Source organism: Serinus canaria, chromosome 4A (assembly GCF_022539315.1).
Source record: "Serinus canaria isolate serCan28SL12 chromosome 4A, serCan2020, whole genome shotgun sequence".
NCBI lineage: Eukaryota > Metazoa > Chordata > Aves > Passeriformes > Fringillidae > Serinus > Serinus canaria.
The window spans coordinates 1,885,174-1,910,026 of NC_066318.1; the positions used below are offsets into that span (position 1 = coordinate 1,885,174).

The 24,853-nt window shown below is 39.8% G+C and overlaps 1 protein-coding gene across 2 annotated transcripts in view; it reads right to left on the reverse strand.

The window, feature by feature from the left end:
* Positions 1–19,233, reverse strand: part of CHM (CHM Rab escort protein) — a 51,326-nt gene extending 32,093 nt beyond the window's left edge. The window contains exons 1-5 of one of the 2 annotated variants that reach the window (XM_030228930.2): positions 14,379–14,448; positions 12,939–13,119; positions 9,766–9,832; positions 4,115–4,187; positions 2,846–2,970 (exon numbers count right to left, since the gene is read on the reverse strand). In XM_030228930.2, coding sequence (XP_030084790.2) covers positions 2,846–2,970; positions 4,115–4,187; positions 9,766–9,832; positions 12,939–13,011 — 338 coding nt within the window. In that variant the 5' untranslated portion in view covers positions 13,012–13,119; positions 14,379–14,448. Of the gene's footprint in view, positions 1–2,845; positions 2,971–4,114; positions 4,188–9,765; positions 9,833–12,938; positions 13,120–14,378; positions 14,449–19,149 lie in introns of those variants that run through there. The other variant, XM_050974427.1, reaches the window with a different exon arrangement.
* Positions 19,234–24,853: the final 5,620 nt, after the last annotated feature.

The following is a 24,853-nucleotide window of genomic DNA, read 5'->3' on the forward strand; positions in this document are numbered from 1 at the left end:
TTAGTTTACACTACCACTGAGATGAATCAAATCAGTGTCATTGTAAGTGAAAGGAGTTCAGCAATAATTCCAAACTATCTTTTTATCTTTATACCACAAGCCATTAATGCACTGAATAAACAATTTAATCTTGCCTGAAAACTAATGAACTATGATTTTAAAGGTGACCTGCAAACACAGGGTATTAACAGGATGGTTAAAATTCCCAGAAGAGCAAGGGAATTACTCAGCATCAACACCAAAATGCTCCCTCACCCACCTGCAGCCTTGCAGATGGAAGCAGGAGCAGAATTTCTGTTCAAAAAGGAAAAAAAACCTGGGATCCTTTAAAAATTGCTCCTTATTTATGAACTCATGGAGCTCACATAGACTCATGCAAAGTTTGGAAGTGATCTCCCAGCTTGGGCACAGTCACCAGGAAGCACTTAACTCATGACTGGGGTAAAATATTGCCCTGGGAAATACAGGAACTGCTAGAAGGAAGCACTAATGAGAGAAGGCTGTTTCTGTACATTAATTATGTCTTTCTGCTTCAGACTGCCAGCATTAAGTAACTATAAAATATCAAAGAGAGATAAGTACTTTTTCAAATGTTCAAAAAAAGTAATCTCTGCTACAAATAAAAATGAAAGTCAATTAAATTTTGGGGTTCTGTTTGGATTTTGGGGTTTTTTTTAGGATTTTGGAACATAGTGTTTGTGAAAACTGCAAGAGCTCTTACCAGTAATTCAGTAACTAAGAATGAAGCTTTTATTTAACTCATCTTAAAACTTTATAACACAAAATTTCAGAATAAGGTTTTCTTTCTAACTTCTTCCAATCTCAATGAACAGTTAATCTTATTTTAAACATACTTGATTATTACTTTTTTAAAGCAAAATCACCTTGGATTCATATCATAATACACTGTATTTTTCTATATCACTCCGAAAAGCAGTGTAACAGAAATATTTACATATTTTAAATCTCTATTCACTTCCCATTAAAGAATAGGTAAATCTCCATGATTTGCAGCTCCACACTTTTTATAATGAGAGCCCAAAAACTGTATATAATCTAAATTCATGACATCCTTCCTATAGGACCAAATATCCCTGAATAATGTAAGAACTGTCTATAAAAATGACTCAAATTGAACTTCTGTACAGACAATTCTTCTCCTAATTCAGAAAAAAATAATACATCTGCAGACAAATTGTTGTGTAAATTTAGAATATTATCTTCCACCATTCATCAATTAATGGTACTAACAAAGGAATATCTTAAAATGAATGTGTCTTATTAATGCCTTGTAACAGCAACCCCTTCAGATAGGTCAAATGAAAAATTGCCAACCAGCTGGTTAATTTATTCAGCACAGGTGTTCACTATTTATTTTTCAGCCATTTGCCTTTTTTCAATCCAGCTTGTTGTAGACACAGTATTCTTTCCCTTTGATGGATGCACTTTGTTCTAAGGCCATTCATTTCAGATTTGCACTGTGTATATTATACTGCTACCCAGCTGTTTATTCTTTCAAAATAAATGTTTAATGGTTACTTCATAGGAGTTACAAAAGTTAAGCACAAACAACAGAATCTAGGCAGAACATGTAAATTGTGAGAAACACAGTAATTGACTCTCAGAAAGTTGGAAGTTCTTTTAGGGAACTTTTTCTTTGCCAGGTTTATTAATCTTATCCTTGTTCCTTGGGGGAAATGTCTTCTTTTTGGTGATGACCAAGACAGACAGCACTGTACTGAGCTAAGTTGAATGCTTAAAAGCTTAATTTTACCCAAGTATAATCTCACTTCTAAGTGTGAAATCTCAGTGCCAGGGGACTCATTTGGGAGCCAGCTATCAGTCAGAAATGATACAGAAAGTTAAAAGACTATGAAACCTTTCCATCTGATTTAATCCTGGTTCTGAACATTATTTATTATGGCAACAGGATGACAATTACAATATCCAAGTGCTATTGCTTTAAAACAAGCATTACATTTTATCTGCAATCCAGTCAAGCACCATTACTGTGCAGCACTGAACCTTGGAAGAGTCTCAGTCTGTGATCTTCAGATTGTATTTATGTAATTCACACCTTTTTTCCCCTACTTAGGATGTTTACAGAAAGAAATCTGTATTTCTTTATGAGTATGTGTCAGCATTTCATTTAGCTACCTATGGTATTTTCTAATGGATTCAAGGTTAAATTTACAGAACTATCTCAAAGAATTTCCTCTCAGGAATTCTGGAGAATGTTCAGTTCAGTACAAAATCCAGAAGATAAAAAAGAAATAAATAAATAAATCCACAGTTAAATTTATATTCAGTGGATTAAACTTCAGTAAGTTAAAATCATTGCATATAGAAAGGACAAAGGGCAAATAATACTTTATCATTTCACCCCAACTATTTCATAGTTACAGTACTGTTGTCCATTTGTGCTGCTGTTCTTTTGTATGAGGTTCATTTTACATGAATTTAGGGGTTTAATTTTTGCCTATGAGAACAGCACCTTTTAGGCAAATTAAGAATGGCAAAATTTAATTGAGGCAGTGCACAACTGCCTATTACTACTAATATCTAAACACAACACTTCTGTTTTCTGCTCAGAAGTAAATCACAAACTCACAAAGTTGGCCAACAAATTACATTGCACCCAGAGAGGTCATTTAGGAGGATCAGGTTGTTTCAGTGAACTGATTTCAACAAAGCACAAGGACATGAGAACATTTCAGAGGGCAGGATTGCTTTTTGAGACAATGTGAAACATGGCAGCATGGTGAAACCCTGAAAACCAAAACACAATATGATAATTTACCCTGGGCATGCAAAATTGCTCATGATTTTCTACTTTTCTACTTACTCTCCAAAACAGAAATCTTCTACATGTTGAATAGTTTTATCCTTGCTGCTAAGAGGAATTGCTTCTTCATCCTCAAGGATCAGTTTTCTCCAGTCCTCACATTCATCACTGAGATCTGTCTTTTGCTTAAGAGAACAAGTATAAAATTACATATTGTACTGTGCAGGCTGTTCTTGAACTATAAATCTCTCCAGACACAAATAATATGTACCATCTAATAATATAAGGGGAAAAAAACCCTGTTAACTGTCCTAATGTTTTTTTCTATTTATGTTTTTTGAGTTAAAACAGTCAGAGCTGGTTACTTTATCACACCCTGCCAACATTTGTACTACAGCACTGGCTCTATTAATCTGAAATAGAGTGTTAAATGAAATCAAGGCTTTAGTAGAGAGTTGAATGTGACTTGGAACACAATCTCCTAAAAGACAGGTTTGGTACAGCCAGGGTAGTTCCAGATTCTGTGACAAAACTCTTTGAATGGAAACCACCTGGAAAAACCTGGTGATCTGGAGGATTGTATTAATCTGTGCACACAGGAATTTCTAAATCATACAACACAACTCAGAATATGAAGCTCTGCACTGAGCAAGTGCCCTGATTATGCCAGGAGGCAGCACAGTGTAAAGAGCAGGCATGAGACCGAGCTGAGGAACTTCCATCTTCTACGGCCCAACAGGCTCCGAGCGTTTCCGTAAATAACGGAGCAGCCACTTGCAAATCCAGCCCTGGTGCTCCATCTCCTGAATAAATATCCCCCCTGGAAGATTTCTAGTGGACTGCCATGAATCAGATAAACTTTGGTCATTGAAAAATACACTATCAGCATTCATCTTTTTGTCCTGGTTACAGGACATCTCAATGGAAGGATCCAGCAGCCACTTCTCTGCCTCTAAGGAAGAATCAGCTGAATACAAATGAGACAAACAAAAGGGCTGAAACATCAGAGAGGAAATGGAAAAGACCAAATTATCCTAAAGGAACTGAAACAGTGGTGTAGTTGCTTCTCTTTAAGCTCAAGGACCCAGAAGTGTGGCTGAGTACCAGGCTGGTCTCAATCAGACTGACAAGGCAGGAACATCAGAGCCTCAGACTGCCAGGCCAGATGGGTGAGGCTCAACCAGCAAAGCTGGGAACTGCAAACCTCTTTGATCTGTCAAATTACCAAAGAGCAAAAGCAGGGAGGTGATTTGTCTTGAAATAAATCATGCAAACAACAGAGATTCAATAGTAAGGAGGCCAAAAAGAAACAATTTGGGAAATTTTTACCTGATTTTCTTTAATCCAGGACAATAATCCTGAAAAACTAAAGCTGGCCCAGTTTCCACCATAGTAATTTCTCCTGTAAAGAAAAAACAAAAGTAAAACCTGTTGGACAGGTAAAACAACTTTCCCAGATTTAAAGAAAGAAACAACCAAGTATAATACATTCAAAACATTTTACATGGCAAGATTTTTCAGATGCAGAATAGATAAAAATTAGTATTTTGAAACCCTTAATGAAATGCAAAATTTCCATTTTCCTCCTTGCATGCATCTCTGATCAAACACACGATAGTCCAAAATCAAATTATTTGCAGGGTAAATGGATAATGCTGAGAACAACACAAGAGATAGTGTGAAGAAAGGGAAAATAGAGATAATATTGTTTTTTGGCCAAGACTGGTTCTCTTATTCATTATGTCAAATACAGGAAAGTGCAGCTTCTTGTTTATCTACTGCTTGCACAACATATTTTTCCTATTACAGACTGTGAAGATGCTCTGGCAAAACACTTATTGAACTGCATGTACTGCAGGTGGAGCCAAAGGAACTGATTTGTACAAAGTGATCATCCCTCCCTGAGCACTTCCCAGTTTCTATTTGCCACCTTCTTGCTTGCAAAAAGATTATTTACTGCTTTTAAATCACAGAAAATTAATAGTTCTGCAGTTAAGCAAAGAAAGTCTCTGCTCTCTCTTTTTAAAATTTCTCTACCAATATTTCTCTAAACATCTGTTGGATTAGTTGGCTTTTGTTGTCATGCATAGCACATCTTAAATCCTTAACTGAGAAGAATATTAGAGCAATTACATTTTAAAAAGTCACCAGTCCTTGCCAAATTAAAGGTATTTCTCTGTTTTCTAGCAATGTGTACTGGCACTTCAGAAGCCTCAAAGATACCAAAAATACCCTCCTGAACAGATAGCTAAGGGAGGAAGATAAGGTTTGCATTTTAAAGAATAATGTGAAGGCTGTTAAATCAATCTTATCATAACCTCCTCCACTTCTAAATTGTAGAGATCAGTGTGATAACAGTGAAAAGCTAAATTCAGGTTAGATTCTCCTGACTAGATTTACAATGGGCTCCTTTTGACAGGGCTTATCTGCACTGACAGAGACTTCACAGGAGTGTCAGCCCTGCTCAGCACCAGGGGCTGCTGCTCTGGACCTCGCTGCTTACTTAGCATATGAAGGACAGATGTCTGCTGAGCACTGCCTAATTGCTCCTGACTACAAACTGACCTAAAAAAGTCTTTCAGCTCCTGCAAGGCAATAGTGAAGAACATAAATAGGACATCTTTTGCAAAGACAACAGAATCCAGCATTCACTGAATAAAGGTGGCTCCAGGAAGGGATGGTGGTGTTGCAGGCCCTGCACTGCAGTGTGGGCAGCACTGAGCAGCACAGCTCCTTCTGCAGGTGCCTCCCAAGCAGGAACTCCAATCCTCTGGAACAGGAGCTCATCCTTACTCTGTGTGACTGACATAGAACACAAAGCCATGGGGATTAAATCTATGAAATGCCCAATTCTGTGAGATTTCAGTCTGTAGAAGACACTGTGACAGTTGCATGTGATGGTAACTTCCAGCTTTGTTTAAGCTTTCAATGGTGCAGGGTAATTTTTTCATGTTTCTTCAGATTCTACAGAATAAAAAATTCAATATCCAAGTATTATCTATCATTTCTGGGATTTCCAAAACCATGGCAGTGAAGATTTATTTTTAAGGAAATGTGCTGTTCTGGTTGCAAGTTTCTTGAATATGGAATACAATACAGAGCTGTTGGAGCAAGCAATGGCATGATCACAGAAACCTCTGAAAAAAACTGCCTAAAATTAGGAGTGGGTTTCTTGATTCTCCACCCATATTAAGTCATGCATATTTAGACTATTTAAAGTTAGACCTTTCAGCAAGAAAAATTAACATTACTTTCACAGAAAGTTACAAAAGTTTGTTTGTGAGCTGTCAGACATCTTTCATGTGAACATTCCTCTGTTCATCAGCTTGGTTTTCCTTTGAAATTATTTGTTTTACCCAGTTTTGAGGCAACCTAAAGTGTTCAACAAAGCACTGCACAACCTGCTGTGGAGCTCCATCCATTGTGAGGAGCTGGCACAGCCCCTCTCCAAAGGAAAATGAACCACAGCTGTCCCTCCTTTCCCCTAGTGTATGAGCACCCTTCCCAAGCTGTGTAATGCCATCTCAAATATTCCTCTCCTCAAGTAGCAACTTCCAGATTTTTTTTATCCTGGAATTTTAATTAGTTTCCCTGCACTACATGATGAATCAGGATTGCTTATTTTTCTCATCTGAAAGCACTACAGAAGGAAGACAGAGCAGACATGATTACTGACATAATGAGCAAAGTTTAGAGCAAGTCTTGAAGAGGAATTCTGAGAAGAGCTGACTAATGGTTTTACAATTAGGACTCCTTTGTAACCAAATATTTCTGTTAGAATTGCCCTGAAGATGAACTGAGGAATTCCTTTAAGTAATGGTCAAGATCAAAGCCTAATTAAAGCTAAAATATTGTCCCAAAATCTCCAGGCCTAAGCTCCCCTCTACTCTTGCTATATCAGCAAACTACAAAGATGGATATTCTCTCCCTTTTTTAGGGTTATAATCCAATTATTCCCTAACTAAGAACAGGAATCATTCTGAAGGTGTAACAGCAGAGGTGGAAAATACTTTTTCTACCAAGTTAAAGCACAGATGTTATCCTTCCCTACCATACATTATTTCCTAAATTATATTTGCTCAACTCCTCCCATGTTACCTGGATTTCACCTGAATTACAACACTCCTTTCCCTTCACAATTTTCAAATCTCTAATCTGCAGTTCAGAGCTAACAGCAGAAAAAGTTTTGCAAACTTTTGGAAGTTGTAGCTAAAAAAAATTAATTGCAGAGGTAAAATTGTAGCTAAAGTACAATTTTACCTCTGCAATTGCCTTGTCTCTTCTCCTATGTTACCTTTTCACTTTTTACTTCAGTTACCAGGGCTGAAATAATTGTCAAATTCCAGTCTGGAACACTGAAATCACAAACTGTTTCTGACTGATTCCCAATCTGAATCTGAACCAAGAAAATATCTAATGTGCCCTTCTGCAGACTGCAATTTTAGAACCTGGCCACTTGGGAAAGCAGGAGACTCCCAATGAAAACCTAAGGCCTGCAGAAGCATTTGTTGCCTGGTGGGGAGCTGGCCCTTGCCAGGCCATGGCTCAGCCCCCACGGTGACACTCAGAGCTGCCTGCACAGAAGCTGCTGATGCCTCAGGATTTCCCCCAAGAGCTGCCTGAATGTGACTGTCCTGCCTCTGATCTTCCAGAAAGAAGTCCTGAGCCATCAGAGCAGCTGTCTTTTGCACAGGAAGTTACTGCCACATCGATTTTAAGGATCTGAGCACAAAATGATTTATGTTTCAAACCCAGAAAGTTTCCTGTGCCACCCATTAGTGCACAGGCAGATGTATTAGAGATTCCCAGTCTGGCCCAGTGATGGTGTTTAGGAGCTGCCTGGCTTTCAAGAGGAGGGGTTTTACCCAAACAGCTCCTGAGATCCTTCAGCCCAACAAAAGGGTGGCTGATGGTGGCAGTCACTCGTGCTACATCACATTATATCCTGAGATATGAACATGACCAAAAGGAATTACCATGGCCCAGCTGAGACCATGTTTTACTCTCTAACACCTTTGCAGTGAGATTGTATCCTAAGCCAAAATAAACAGAAAAAAAACTTTTTAAAAAAGCTCAAAAGACACCAGAATTAACTTTTTTTTTGCCTAGTTTTCCTTATTGAAATTGAATAATTTCTTTGTTTTTCTTGCAAGAAATTGACCTGCTTAGAGCAGCACCTGTTTTGCTCTCTGGCTGCTGTACTCCCACAGCTCCCTCACTTCACAGCAGTTAAAGATCCAAAAGAGGGCTGTATCAAGACACAGGGTCTATTACAACATCTATTTTACAAGTTCTGAAACAAAAAAAAAGTGAGACAAATTGTCTAGCAGGACGTGGAACAAACCACAAACAGGGATCTTCACTGGGGAGGCACAGAAATAAGGCCCAGCAAAATTTTGGATGTTCAATAAAATAATTTTGGACATAAGAAATACTCAAGTGCTCTACAGGCAAAGCATAGCCAATAGGAAAGGTAACAGGTATCAAGAATCAAAACATGCCCAGTTTGCTCTACTTCTCACAGAAGTTAAAATTCTGCATCTTGACCCTCCTTTGCCTTTGAATTAAATTCTATGTGGAAAGATAAATAAGCCAGTGAGGAAGAATGTAGACAAGAAAACTGAAGCCTACAAATAGATGCTGAATATCAAATACAAAATGTAGCTAAACATGCCTCACCCCTAACTGCCCCACCTCAGAAACCAAACTGGTGCATAACTACAGATACAGAATTAAAAGAGGCAAAGAAACAAAGGACCAAAAGCAGAAACTTGACAAAGTGGTTAGGAGAAAGTACTTTGCATGTGCACAATTAGTACAGGAAGCATATTCACTTCAAGTAATCCACTTCTAGTCTTGATCTACCTTTCTCCAGCAGCTTCAAATTTAAACTGAGTGCCAATCTCCACATTTTAAATTGCAAATTACTTTTCTAAATCATTTAACAAATATCCTTGAAATTTCACATGTCAACAGCTCATTAATATCTACAGCAAATGTAGCTCTCTGAGAAGAACCACAGATTTTATGTTTATTGAGACAGATAGCTGGCACAGAGAAATAGAGCTCCTTCAATTACTAGTTGGCAGAAGCTAACTTCAGTTTAAAATCAGTCTACAGCAATTTATGGCAACACTGCAGTGAAGTGACTATTTTGAATAAGATTAGCTACTGCTGATGGCAATGCTTGGACAGTGTTTATAAATCAAACTCAGAACTCAGTATTTTATAATAGGCCACTTCAAAACTATCTCCCATAATCACCTATGCAGTATATTATGATAAATGCAAACATGGCTGGAGATTAAAAGTAATAAAACAAGGTACACAAGGTAATGAGAGCAAGTAAACTATAAACAAAGACTTTATGCATATATGTGAGCAATACCTGGTGCCTGACTTAACTCAGGCCTTTGTTCCCCACAAAGATTAATCAAAGTAGCACATCTAACACAGCTATTTCAGTAACCCCAAATCTCATTTCTTTATACACTGAGAAAAAATTTAATTAATAATTCTGATCACCATTGAAGGGAACAATTTACTTTGTTAAAAGGTAATATTCATCATAGCTAAAAACAGGCATGGATAACAGAAATCAAAGTTCCAGTGGCCAATACGACTACAGACTTTGAGAGCCACTGAAAACAAAAAACTGAAATAGCACAAGTCATTCTCACCAAGAGAATGGGATAATTACTGTCAGGAATGAGAACCAAGGGCACTAAACCTGTAGCAAAGAAGGAGCCATCACAGCATCCTTCACCACAGCACTCATGTTCCAAATCCCTGAGCTAGCTTCCAAAAACTGCCTGCTCTATTGATGGAAATAACACCCCCAAAATAAGGCAGAGACAGAAACATAACATTTCTTGGTGCCAGATGAAGAGACAGGAGTCCTGCAGCCCACACTGACAGAGACACAGAAACCTTTCCAGGCAGTTTAGCTCTCAGAAAGGGAAATTACTGGAGTAACTTACGAATCCACATGAAGAACTCTCTGGCCACTTCTGGCACACGCTGCTGCAATAATGGACTCAGGCAAACCTGAAATGACACAGGCAGTTCTTAGAACTTAGCATGCAATGATACATTGGACATTGCAATAATGGTAGAACTTGGTGAGAATCAGGCAACTCAAACAAAAGAAATTTTACAATATGAGTCACTGAAATTTTTAGTCTCATGCTACTAAAATAATGAACACTATTCTGTGCTCTTTAACATTTTGCTGATCCTTTTAAGGGCAATTTTATTTTTTTAATAACTGTGTGCCACGTACCACTTGCAAACACTACTGAGTTAAAGCTTGGAACCAGCATCTTCTCTCCAGACCCTGCCCTCATAACCAGACTGAGCAACTGCCAGCACAATGATAGCCAAAGCTCAGTGGGGTGCTCTGTAACCACATCCTTGGTAGTGCAGACAGGTATTACCTGAGGGCATTTTTGTTCACTTCAAAGTGAACAAAAGGACTGTGATTGTCCTTAAGAGTGATATCTCTACCAAAACCTCCCACGTTATGCAATTACACTCCACCAAATCAGTATATTTTCCCTTTATTTAGGAAAAAAATGCAGCAAAACAGCACACCAAAAGGCTGTGATAGCTCTGCCAGCAATACATGCTTGGAATGGCACAGGATCCCAGTGGAGTTCAATAAATAAGTGGGGCTGTTCTGTAATGTCTGCTCCCACTCACCAGATTTCACATGCCCAGTTAAATGCCTTGGATTCTGGAGCAGGTTCAGAAAAGCAGGACAGCTCACCAGCTAAGCTCTGTGGCACTAACTTCCCTCAAATCTCTTTTTCAATGATCTGTTGGCTGTTTAAGCAAGTAATTCAGGATCAGCAATTAAAATCCTAAGGACTGGTAGTAGAAGACACTTAGGCCATGGATTCAATTAAGGGATGAGATTAAAGGAAGTGAAAGGAGCGTTTGGCTGATCTGATTTCCAGCAGCACCAGAAGCAGCTGCACTGGTGCAACTGCAGAGACAGAACTGGAAGGGGAAAAAGCAGCTGTGGAGGGGCACAATCTACTCTGGCTCACTCCATGACAAACATCATCTCCAGCACAATTCCAGGCCTGGACTGTCTGTCCCTTAGACAGAACAGTGCCTTCGCCAACAAATAAACCTTGCAGTCTAGGAAACATCCCCTGGGAGCTGGGTACACCAGACCACAGCCTCAACAACTCTTCCAACCAGCAAAGGCCAACAGAATCATCAAAATAAAGAGGTGCAACCTCTGCCCTCATCATCTGCCCCTCCTGACCTCCTTCCAAATCAAATAAATGGTCAATTTTTCGGAGAGCAGTTCCATGGTGTTGTCCAAGAGTATAAATATTTGTATCAATACAAAGAAGGAAGTGTAAGACAGGCACGACAAATTTTCCAGAAATACACCTACAACTTCCCTGAGAATTTTCTGGTTTTAATGATTACTTTTTCAATGGGTTTTTTAAAAAATCCTATTTTGAACTGATAAAGCGGAAAAAGTGAGAATAATTTTGCATTGCTGACCTTCCACAGCAAGTGAGAGTTTAACACAGAATTAACCTCCGGGGGCAGAAGGAGGGATGAACAGTTGCAGCAGTTCTTGGGATGTTTGTTTCACAGCCTAGAAAGGCCATAAGTCTTCAGAGTTGAATTTTTAGAAACAAAAGCTCAAAACACAGACCACTGTGACCAAGGAGACAAGGAGAAAATCCATAAGTGCAGCACAGACTTCAGGACTGCCATGAGAGCCTGGCTGCACACAGTCATTATGTGAGAGCTCCACACTCAGCTGTCCCCCCATGTTTATATATATGGCTCATTTTGCTCCCTCTATAAACTATCTGGAATAGAATCTACAACTACTCTTTGTTTGGAGTTCCCAAAAAAGCTTTTCTTTCCCTCATTGGGGCACAGAGAGTATTACTCTAGAAATGGAATTGAGAAACTTGTTTCTCCTTCCTTATTGATAAAAGCCACTGAGAAAGTGTTGTAAAACATCACCAGTGCTGCCTGGCTGACCTGGGCCGAGTTATAGCTACCAGGGCATAACTGATTGCTTTAAGCTCGATCCAATTGATACTGTGTTGGAGGTCTGTTCTTCCATTAACCTTGGATGAAATTGTTCCCTGAATTAGCTTCCTCGCTCTTGAAAGCTGGCATCAATTTTCTTCACCAACCCTGTGCTTCTAAGACACCATAGCCCCCCACATATCCAGTGGTGAGAGTGGGAGTGTGGCTGGAAGGCGAAGCCGGCACACCCCAGCTTTTGGAGAGCTCCCAACAACCTGCTGGAACAGGACACCCTTTGCTCTTGGGGACAACACCTCAGGAAATCCAAGAAATAAATAAGACTGTCACATGGCACCAGTTTCTGAATTCTCTTCTCCAACAGAAACAAGGGCACAGGGAAAAGAGGCAGCTTTGCCAAATGCAAGTTACTCTTATGTGTGACCTGTATTGCGTGATGGTTACTGAATATAATCCTCTTCCAAAGAAAGAGGGTTCTGGACAATTACAATATGGTTATACATTGTCCTTCTCCATCTAGGAAAAAAACTATCTTGGAAAAGCCTGCTAGAGAAATGGCAGTTTATAAAATCACAGCATGGAAAGCTGAACTGTCTCCGACAGCACACTCCAAGAGTTGTACAAAATAGGTCCCCTTCAGATAACCCAGTAACAGAGGAACATGTGTTTTTAGAAACTGTTCTTACTTGGAAACAGCCTCCTGATCTGAACTTTGATTTCTCAAAAGCCCTAAAATGGATTATATTCAGATTTTGAAATGCATTTGGATTCTCACGACAAGGAACACTCAACCTCCTGCGTTTGACTTCCCACGCTGGAAAGAAACAAAGTGGCAAGCAGGCTGAATTGTAACACTAATTACATCTAATTAAATTAACAAACATGGCGGCATGGCCACTTCAGTACACAGAGGAAACTGAGTTTTGTACCAATGTTTCTGTACCACACCCTGGAAGTGCTGGGAGAGACTGCAGGGCTGCCCTGGAAGCAGCTGCAGGCAGGAGGAGGGAGCCTGGCGGGGCAGGAGGAGGAGGAGGGAGCCCGGCGGGCAGCACAAGCAGCGGGCTCAGGACAGTCCTGAGCTGAGCTGAAAGGTTTCTCTGCACTGGCCCCTCACAGCACTCACCCTCAGTGCCACTGCCTGAGCTCTGCCTCCATCCCGGCCTTCCTGGATACATAACAGGCAGATTCATCTCCATAAATCTCAAAGAGGCGCCTGCTGCAAGCTGACCTTGAAGTCTGCGTCTGGTTGTTTCCAGTAACCTCTGACCAAGATAATCCCCATTACATGAATTTTTGGAGATTCCCTATGAAACAAAATCAGCCATACTCTCATTTTCTAAAATAGTGTTTCAGAAGTAAAAAAGAAACAGAGGAATTAGCTACACATTATTTAGTTATCCAAAAACCAATTCTATTTTTAGTTCCAATACAACAAAATTAAAGTTTGAGATAAACGCTAAGGTGGAAAACTGTTTTTTATTCCGTTTTAAAAGCCAATTAATTTCTGAAGTCTTACAAAATAATGAAAGCTTATAATTCACCTCTGTGTGATCAAAAATTAATTTTAGGCTTACACATTGTGTCTCCTGCTTAGCAGCTGTACTTGTAGCTCTAGTGCTGCACTGCCTCTTGCAGTGCCCTGAAAAGGAGAGAGTCACTGCCCCAAGCAATTTCTAAACTAAACAGCTTCACATCTCTGGGAGCATCCTGGTCCTGAACTGCTCACTGCTAACTGCCTTGCAGTCATCCAGATGATAAGTTTTTACTGAATTACACAAGATCCATCTTGAAAAGGCTTAAATGTTTAATTTGCTTCACTCCATCTACTAAATAAATCACAAGTGGCTTTTTCATAATACAAAATGTTGAAGGGAAATATATAAAAATGTTGGAACACAGACAATTTCAAAACAATTTTCTGGAGTCAGACAGTTCACCAGCTGCAACACATTTTGTTTGCATCTGAACTTCTAAGTAGAGAAGAGCAGCTGACTCTGGAGGAGCTCACTACAAAATAGTCATGGTGGGTTTTCTGTATATGTGAAATTTTAAAAGAATTTAATAATTAATTGCAAATTAAAATGCTTCTTGTATGTAATATTTTAAGATAAAGATTATTAAAATGTATTCATTTTAATATTTGCTCGTATTGCAGAGCAGTATCAGAAAATACTTCTGCATTACAGAGTATGGCATAGAAATGCCAACCCACTAAGAAAAGTAAGAACATGTTACTGGTCAAGAAAGAAGTCACAAATATAAAGTTTCTTCTCCTACACTGAAATTGCCTACAGTTATCTGTGTCTCATCAGAGGAACTTGGCAATGAAAACCATTCAATCTCCCAGCTGGTGTAAATGAACATTTAGGAAAGGAATACAAGCACCTAGGCTTGAAATAAAAATTTAACTTCTTACTAAAAATTATACTCACACCAAGCAGTGTTGTCTGAAGAGTGTTCTCCAGCACAAACTACAGCTCAGAGCCTAATCTCTGGTTTAAAGCAATAGCAGCAGACAAAGTGAAGCACTTGAATTAAAAGATCTGTATAGCAAATCACATACTGAGTTTTATTGTCACTCGAGTCTTCTAATACTTTCACTTCCTCTTCTGCTTCCCCATGAGAAAAGAGCTCGCTCTCCTTGCTCCTTACACATCTGTAAACATTTCATGAAAGGATATTGAGGAAGTTTCTCTCCTGCAGCAGCAGCTCCAGGTATCTCCCTGGCTAGCAGCAGCAGGGGCTCTCTCTGGCACTGCCCCAGAGAGCAGCTCCTGCAGGACTGGACCCACTCCATTCTCCAGGCAGTGAAACCACATTTCCTGCTGGGATCCACAGCCCTGGAGTGCCACTGTTCCTCATTCAGACTGGAATGTCAAAGTACCTTACTAAGCCTTTTTTAAAGGAGTTTTTCACCTTGATATGCAGATGACCTACTCTGTATTTTTCACAGTAGAGTCCTACAGGCTCTGATTCTGTAAGCTCAGCAATATGATCTGGAAAAGCTGCAGAACACAAACAGGCTGAGAAGGACAACAAAGGGTTCAGAGAACAATCAGTTCTCCCACAAGAGCAGCCAGGGACAGTGCACAGTATCTGGGAAAGAAACCTGCCTGAGGTACCAGAGGGAGCCTAAACCTCCCAGGCAGCACCTCTGCTACACTCCAAAATCCAGACTGGAAGCCAGGCCAGAACACAACCCCTCCATTTCAGTCAGATTAAAAAAATCAGTAAAGAAGGTAAAGGTACATTTACATGTGGAGAGTACTAAAAAAAATAACAGAGGGGGACACACACAGAGAGGACACGGGACAGGACTGTGAGTCAGTGTTCATATTGTTTGACATTTAAATGGACAGGCAATGACTTTTCTACAAATGATTATAAAACGTGGGTCTATTTCCTCCTTCAGACATCATCATTACAAGTCAGTGCCACTGTGTTAGTCCACAGTGACCACTGACGTCAAAAAATATCCATCTTCAGCTGGTTTTCCATTGAGCTTTCATCAACTCTAAATAGCTGCTGATACAAACTGAAGACTTTGCAGTTACATAAGAGAATGGAACCAAAATATGAGCCCAAATGATGCATTACAAAATATTTTAGTCACATTTTAAAAATATCCTGCAACAATGAAACTATTAGGAATTATTATTTTTTATATCAATCTTCAGTGTTTACTTTAGAATTTGCATCTGTAGTATTTGGGTTAGTTTACTTGCAAGGTATATTTTTAAAATTGTGTTAGTATCTGGGAGTGATTTTCCCTAACACACTACACTTACATAAGATAAACATGAAGTACTTACACCACTCCCAGCATATCGAACAATAAATAATAGATTCTCCTGACAGGACTTTGATGACCTGGCAAAGCCCGAGTGCTTTCAACCAAAATCATATGAAACCATAAATCACTCCTTATTTTATAGAATATTTCAAAATGGATTCCTGCTTTCTACCTTGAAAGTCATTTCATGTGTTATTTATAACCACTGAAAACCAGAATGGAAAGAAAATTGCATAGAACTAGAATATTTACTGTGACTGCTTTTATAAAGAATAACTCTTTTTTAGAAAAAAAATTAGAATTACTGGCAGACAAACTTGTGAATACAACACCTTTCAAAGAGCCATATCTTTTACAACTTTCCCAGCAGTTAACACAGGTCTTGGGGAGTGTCAGAGACAAGAAATCCAGACTGAATACAATCCAATTCACTGAAGAAATTCCAAGGTAAACATGACCCTGCACCTGTATCCACACCACTCTGCATAGCCACAAAGTTGCAAATCTTGGCATTTACAGGGGTTTCTGCCCTAAACTCAGCACTGCTGAATGTTTTGCCTGAGAATTTTCCTACTTGACAACTGCCTGAAGACAAAAGGTCTGCCACTGACCCCCAGGTCTGCTTCCAGACCAAAAACCACAGAGAAGAGACCTCCCCAAATGGCAGACCTGTCTGAGGACTGATGGTCCTGGAGAATATCTGCTTTGGCCAAGAACCATCCAACAAACCCACCCTGCCTGGCTGATGGGTACCTGGAGCACAGCACTGAGCTCACAAAGCAGGGAAGGAGGATAGGAGAGACTGGAGGAGACAGGGAGGGGAGAGTGACTTCAAGGCTGCAACAAAAAAAGGAAGCAGAGCAAAACAACATCATACCAGCTTTAATTCTCATACTGTGCTGGCCATGAAAAACCTCAAGCTATGCTCACCAGTTTCATGTCATGAGACAATCCAGTTTTCTTTAGAGCTATGGAGATCAATTCCACGATAGTAGCAAAACTTCAGCTGCTGTACCCACCAGGAGTCTTTTTGTACCCACATCCACCTTGCTCTAAACTTGCTCATGCAAGAAAATACCTGAATTAAGGAAAAGGATTTTCTTCTAAAAGAAAACTTCCTTTTCCCATAGCAATATTGATGAATTAACTGAACCAAGATATTAACTGAAGCACTGATGACTAAAATTTAGTTGAGGTTCCATTTGCACTAAGCTCACTACAGGGAAACAGTTAAATGAGCCTGAAATAAAAACAAATTCAAATCTCATGTTACCACTCAATCTAATTACTAAATTTAATAGATGCACAAGTTATAAAACCAGGAAAAGGCCACATTTGCAGAAATTAATACAATTACTACTATGCATTAAAAATACCATTAAACACAAACATTCTAATTATTATGGTATGACAATTGCATATTCATAGGTACACTCAGCACTGGTGACAGCAATAGAAATAAGAGAGTTGAAGACTAGGCTAAAATATTCCCTCAGGAGTCACTTCCCAAAGAGAAGACAGATGAAAGTTCTACTCTGAACCATCTTCCATACTGAGAAATTTAATACAGATTAAAAACCCTCAGTCACTCACCACTGCTAACCACCACTTGTGTATGTTCTTATTAAATAGGAATGCACAGACAGAACAACTCCTGAAGTGCAGAACTCTGAGAATCTTGGAACTAGTTAGAGCAGTACTCTCTATAGGTGGGCAAAAGGCATCCTTGAATATAAATCAACACCCCCAAATACAGCAATATTTCAGAGAATTTAGCTCAGAGAACCTCCCTCCTGCAGCATCAAAGCTCCAATATCACACCTCACTCCAAAGCAGGGAAGATTGGGTTTGATGGCTGCACATGACCTGCTCTCTCTGGCACAGACAGTTCCTTGTTCCCTCCATGGCTTGAATAGCAAATAGCTTAGCATTAATACCATTTTCACAAACCTCTGAGTTGCTGCATATTTACCTCATGGCAGTGAAAAACAGATCATCCCCAAAAAACACAGAAGATACGCAATGTTTAATATTTCACCCTTACAGTTTGGTAATTCATCTTCTCATTATTAACCAACCTTCTCACACACTCAAAGTGTTCTCAAATCTGAGCACATATAAAAAAAAGTCAGATTCATTACTGCAAACCACTCCACAGAACAGGGTTAAGACACAGAAAGGATCACTTATTTTGCTCAAGAACTTAAGTTTTGCATTTTTAGCACAGTTTTGGTCAAAACAATGGGGGCAGTATGGTTTTATAATTACTCAAAAACTCCAGATATAAATCAGAACTCTTTTAAACAATTATACATACACTGGGATTGATTTTTTCTGTTGAACACTGAAATCAGCAATTTCTTTAAGAAACTCATTCATTCTGTTTCAAAGTGCTAGGAATCTTAACTCCCATGGACATAATTTCACAGAGCAGCAAACTCCAAAACCAGAGTTGTTAATTTCACATGGAAAACAGTAACATTGAGAAGTGCTTTCCCATTTGTGCTCCAAACAACACCCTGAGCTCTTTACAAAGGCAAACAAAATCTGACTGTAAATTTGGGACCTCTAAACAGTGAAGCACTTTAAGACTAGAGCTTCATGCTGAATTTAAGGCTTATCAAGACCAATCTGAACAAGGTCACTCTCACTGGGCTCTACAAACAGAAATCTATTCCAATAATTCAAGATTATTTTGCTACACAAGCACCAAGAATCTTAATTCTGAAGGAATATTTAAAAATTTATCTTGGTTAGTTACAATGAGACACTCCAGGTCTCCATCATTATTCACCTGAACAGGATGAAGTTGTACAGGATACAGAAAGTGCAGAAATATGAGAATTAAATGTCTGGTTTACGCAATCATTCATAGGCAGAGAAATGTGCTTTAATGAGAAAGACTCGAAAAGTTTTCTGTTATTTATAAAGCAGGCATAGAGATTAGAAAAACTACTTTGAAGACTTAAAACTACTTGTATTGCAGGATATGATAAAAACATATTATCAGCCTATAACACATACACTGCAACGAGACAGAAGTTCAGCTCTTCGGAGCTGTTTTCCTTGCACAAAAGCAAACCTGAGCAGCAGGATGGCATTTCGGGAATAAGGGCTGCCAGGGGAGGCACAGTCAGTCAGACAAGGCTTTCCCAGGCACCAAAGGAGCCCCCGATCTCAGGCATGGGGGCAGGAGCTTTGTGCCCGCTCACAGGGCCGGGGGTCCCGGCAAATCCCTCTCAGGGCCAGCCGCACACGGCCCTCCGTGACAACTCCATTTCTAAGCAAAGCTGACCACTGAAGTGGTTAATTTCAGCAGCCCTAGAGCGGGCTGCGATGCCCGGAGCGCTGGGGACAATGTCCCCACCGGTGTCACGGAGACGTCCCCGCGGGTACCTCAGCAGCCGCTCGCACACCCTGCCCGCCCTCCCCAGACGCCGCTGCCGCCCCTCAGCTGGGAACCCGCGTTCCCCCGCCGCCCCTTGGAGCTTCGGCTCCTGTCAGGGTCAGCACTGCCCCCCGTGCCCGTCCCGCCCCGTACCGGTGCCCACCACCACCACATCGAACTCTGTGGGCAGGTTGTCCGCCATCTTGGGAGGCGCCGTCACGCGCGCCGCCGGCGGAAAGGGCGGGAGCGGCTGCGGGGGTTCCGGCGGCGGCGGGAGGGAACGGCGGCCCCGCCTGAGGGAGCGGAGCGCTCGGGAGGGAGCGGCGGCCCCGCCTGAGGGAGCGGAGCGCTCGGGGAGAGCCTGGGGCGTGTCCCGGCTCCGTCCCCTTATAACCCGCCTGCCCCTCGGCCTCACCGTCCCTCAGCGCTCCGGTGTCCTCATCCACAGAGCCCGCCCTGAGCTGCCATGCAGCAATGCTGCGGGATGTAGCCGGGAATATACATATATATATATATGTACATACACAGCACCTACATCCATCATAAGCTTCTTAATTACAGTCACATGGCAGCATTCCTACTGAGCCAAATCACTTCAATGCAAGCACATGTTTTTGTATGACTTACGGGTCGATTTGAGGAAGAAATTATGAATTTTCCCTGTGGGGAAGGGGAGGAATTATGAATTGTTCCCTGAGGGTGGGCAGGCCCTGGCACAGGGTGCCCAGAGCAGCTGTGGCTGCCCCTGGATCCCTGGAAGTGCCCAAGGTAGGACAGGCTTGGAGCAGCCTGGGACAGTGGAAGGTGTCCCTGCCCATGGCAGGGATGGCACTGAGTGAGCTTTAAGGTCCCTTCCAACCAAAACCTTCTATGAATGCCACTCAAGTTTCTTGGATGACCATTTCCTCAGAAACAACAAATTTCACTTTTATTACTTCCTCTGCATATTCACTGTTTCCAAAACAAATTGTATTGTTTTTTTTTGATCTCATTGCTCACTGTTCGTTATTCATATAGCCAAGAAAATATTTCATCATTATTTTTAAAAAGTTCTTTTCCTCCCGATTGCAATATTTTTTCCTTTAGCCATCACGTTGAACACAGATTTAAAAAGAAAGTTATTAGTGTTAGAAAGTTTATCAGTCATTAACTTCATGTCCTTTCTTGTTAATTAACAGATAGATGTTTGACTGTACAACGTTCTCTGCATGCAAAACTCTTTTTTTCTCAACTCATTCATTAACTCTTTCTTTACCTTTAAAGCCCAAAGCCACACTTTAGTCTTGCTCAGCCTGTTCTTTCACTTTACAAGGAAAAGAAGGTGGAATCAGGGATAAAATCCAGAATCTCCTGCTTCAGAGTTGCCTCTTCCATAACACTAGTCTGAGTGTGAGAACAGCAGGACTAAAACCACAGATTTGAAAAGGCCAGATACACCAATGTAGGCAAAATAACCCAGCACAGAACACCTGTGCCAGAATATGCTGGAAATTTCTGGAAAGTTTTTCTTTTTTATGCTACATTTAATAGCTTATATGGCTTTAAACTAATCTCTTAATATTATTCATTGTGTATGATTATATTAAAGTCTTAGCACCTTAAATCAATAATAACAATAAACCAGCTAGCAGCCTGTTAACACCTTATTACAAGCTCCTTGTTCACATAGCAAAAGAATAGTGAAAATAGTAAAAAGTGACTAATGGAAACCAGAGGCCACATTACCCCTGTGGTACTGCCAGACGTGCTGGAGCAGAGTGCAGCACAGAAAACAGTCCAGTAAGAAATATCCACCATGCAAGAACAAAAAATAGAGATTTAAACAGCAGCACTTGCTTACTGCCCTGATAAATATGTGAGAGAGAAAATGAGGAGTTATGAATTCAGCTGGAAAAGGAGTATGATCGAGTCCTATGTTCCTTATATTTATGTTTCCAACTGTCCCAGGGAGATTTTGATTAAAACTTCCATTGTTTTATTGTTTGATTGTGATTAAAACTTCCACCTCCCATGCAATTCCATGGATGGAGCTGTCATTTCTACTTTTTAACATGTAAAAGAATAAAGCTGCAGAGTTCTCACAATGCTGGATCATCCCTGACCTGAATGTTTTGTGCTGAGGAACAAAGCATCACTATATTGGTTAGCTGAGATAAGACAAACTCCCCTTGCACACCCTTTTCCTACTGAGGGAAGGCACACTCAGGAAAGTCTAACATCATCACGAAACCCTTTTGTTACTGTTCAATATAATTCTAGGACTGCACTGGAGCAGAGCTATTCCACTGTCAATGTCTCACTGTTTCTCAAGTGCTCAAGTATTTATCCCACCACAAAATGCTGTTGTTTGGTGCTGTGAGTTCCTGTTAGCTTCATTCATAAGATGCAATCAGTGCAATCCTATTTCGTGATGACAGTCATTATCCACTGGACCAGAAATCCTCCTTAGTACTTTTTATTTGACAAAAATGATTATTCAGGATCTTTAACTGCAAGGTTTGTCAGTCCCACACAACACCAAAATATTTCTCTGTAGTTTGCAGTTTTAGTATTAGCAAATGTAGAAGTGAAATATGTAAGTATGAATAGTTTTTATGAGAATTTCATGGACCTTGAGAAAATGTCTTGCCATGTTTTTCTCTTTAGCTATTTAATTGCAATGTCATATTAACAGAAAGCAGCATACCCAATTCTGCATGGATGAATAAGCACATTCAATAAAGAAGATTTAACAGAGTAAATCAAACACTGGATTAAACATTTTCTGCATAACAGACCACAAAATGGGCATTCATTTTACCAATAGATCCTCTACATTAGAAACAAATAGAAATGCACACCAACGTAATTAAACTGCACATCCTGTGCCCTGATTACTGAATTTCCCTATATTTTGTTAAACTAGGTCTCATCCATTAGGATTGCCAAAATGCATTCCAAAATGCATACTGAAAAACTGAATGTAATTTTTTAAGCATTTGGATTAAATATATTTTCCCCTATGTTTTATGAAATAATTCCTACATATGTAATCCTACATATTGCAGAAGATTTATACAGATTTTTTAGCAATAGCAGTTCAGAAAGGCACACAAAGATAATTTTAAGATCTCACTTTTAGCAGTTCTAAATACTTTTTCTGTGAGCAAGTTTTCCAACTTTGATCTCAACCAAAACATCTCTCATAAAACCATGGTGGTTTACTTTTTGACTTTCATTTGGGATTTTCACATGTCCATAGAACTACCCTTGTTACTTAAAAATTTGTGTGGTTAATATCTAACTCTATCAAAATGCTTTTTAGCAGTCCAGTAATCTGAGCAAAACCTCATAAGGTCTGGAAGTGTTTTTATTTTCCCAGGTAGGAACACTGAAGTCCAACAGAAAATTAGAAGGAATCAGCATTAGAATTATGGAGTTTCTAGTTATCTCAAGATCTGGTCTCTCACCATTTGATCAAATGCTTCTTCCTTCAAAAACAAACAGCAAATGCTATGATGAATTTTAATTTTCTTGAGTTATGTAGTGTCTTTATCCTGCAGTGGTTTCACATGTAAAATCTCATTATTCATTCCATTGTTCCCTCAATGGATACAGAATTTAATTCTCCTCGAGCACCAGTTGGAATAAGGATCGGGCCCATTAGCTGCTTGAAACATCCAGTGAATAATCTGATTTATCCCAGGGAAATGGCTCATTAGTTCAGGCAGCAAGGCAGTGTTGGTGTGGTTGGGGCTGCAGTTGTGTGTGGTTTTCCTCTGGAGTTTTGCAGTTTCCACAACTGGCACCCACTCAGGCGTGCACACCCTGATTGTTCATTAACCACAGGAACAGCCTTGCCACAGCCAGGCATGTTTGGGAAAAAAATTGTTGGTTTCCAAATTTATTCCAAACTCTCAGACAACCTTGATTCCAACTTCCTCTTTTTTACCATTATCTGAGTTTGTCTTCCTGTCACAGCTTGGAGTGGTCAGCCTCAGTCATGCCCATATAACTTGTGTGATGTTAGTGCCATTCGACCCTGTCCTGCAAATGCTCAGTGGGATGCAGACACTCAGTTCCCATGCATGGTATGAATATTCTTGTGATACAGGCCTTGGTAGATCAGTGACCTGAATATATTTTAAAAACTCTGAATAATTAAACCCACATTCTCTATCTAAGGAGCACTGAAACTCATTTTGAAGTTGCCCTTTTGATTACTAAGATGTGTGTAAATTATGGGATTGCTTAGAGAGACTGGAAGGAGAATTACATGTCACTTGACTTCTGTAACCATGCAAGGCAGGGTTTACTTTTTCAATCCTTAATTAATGACAATCTGCAAAAATTCTGTAGGTCTCTCATGGCAGTCAAAATTATCTTGTACAAAATGAGCACCAAGGAGAAAAAACCCAGGATCACAGATTTGACAATGCTGCTCTCCCAGTGTAACTGGCAGAGGATGGAAAGGAAGTTCCACTACAGCTACACTAAGGATTGCCTGTAAGTTTTATGGATTTCCCAAAACTACAGGTATCCAGGAAGAGGGAGAAAGTCTTTGCAGCAGCCCCAAGATTCAGGCTGGTTCAAAGTCCAGGATGCCACAAAAGAGTTTAATCCTTTCTGTCCTGGCAGTTCCACTATTTGTCCATTCCAGCATCTAAAAGTCTTGATCAATTAGGATACTTTAGAAAGAGTCAGAAAAAAGAAACTGATTGGAAATATAAGACTGCTGTACAGTTGTGTAAGTAATGAAGACTCATTAGGATTATGATTTATTAAGATTTAAGGAGGATTCAGTAAGATGGACAAGTGTGTCTAATGACATTCAGTTACTGCCTTACTTCATTTGCAGTATTACTTGAAGCAGTTTTATTGCATAGTGAGGTTTTCAGACTTGTGTTCTCTGAGTTTAGGAAAACTGTACCTTTTCCAGCACATCTGGAACTGTAACTTAGGTAAGAAATTAATCTCTTTTCTCTGGAAATATTCCCATTCTGTTATATATTGCATTGCTTTTATTCATCTCTTTTGACTTGTTGCCAGTTTATGAATACAGATCCTTCAGCCATTAGTGCATATTCCTACTTCATTACAGTCAGCACTAGTTTTACCATGCAAAGCTCAGCCTCACCCTCTTGGTCTTTTCTGTTTCATTAACAAACCATAATTACACCTGAAGGTGAATTGTATATGGCCTTAAACAGGAGATAGGAGTAGTTATTTTATTTCATTTAATTTATATATATGTATTTAACAATGTGCCCATACAAATACTGAAAAAGGCAGTATTAGTCTGGGAGATGGACGATGCAGCAAATGGAACAACATCAGCCAGCCACAGATTGGAAGTTTTGCATTTCCTATTTGAGGAGAATTACAAGTGCAAGATCATTGAGTAATTTTTAAACAGCAGCATTCTCCAGTCCTGAAAATCATAACTGGCACCTGGCTGAAATGAAAAGAGAGGATAAAGCAAGACTTTAGGTTCTGAGACTGATAAAGGTCCCTTAGGAAACTCCCCATAAATATTATCATATAATTAAAAGGGTTTAAAGTAGTCCATAAAGCACAGGAATTGATGTGTCTCATATGCAGTATTTTTGCCCAGACTTCACCAGAGAAACCATAAACAAAAGATTATAAAGGCCTAGGCTGAAATGAATTCTTGCCAGCTGGGATTCTTGTGAAGACACACGTGTCACCAAGGACTCCAACACCAAACTGTAGCCAAGAGAGAGCTGAAAGTCAGGAGTGAGTAACAGCCAGGGACTGACTTTCAGGTAAATCAGGCTATTGGTGACAACTGCTAAAAATTAATACAACAGCTACATTTGAAATTACAGAAGCAGGTGACTAAAAATGATAAAGCAAA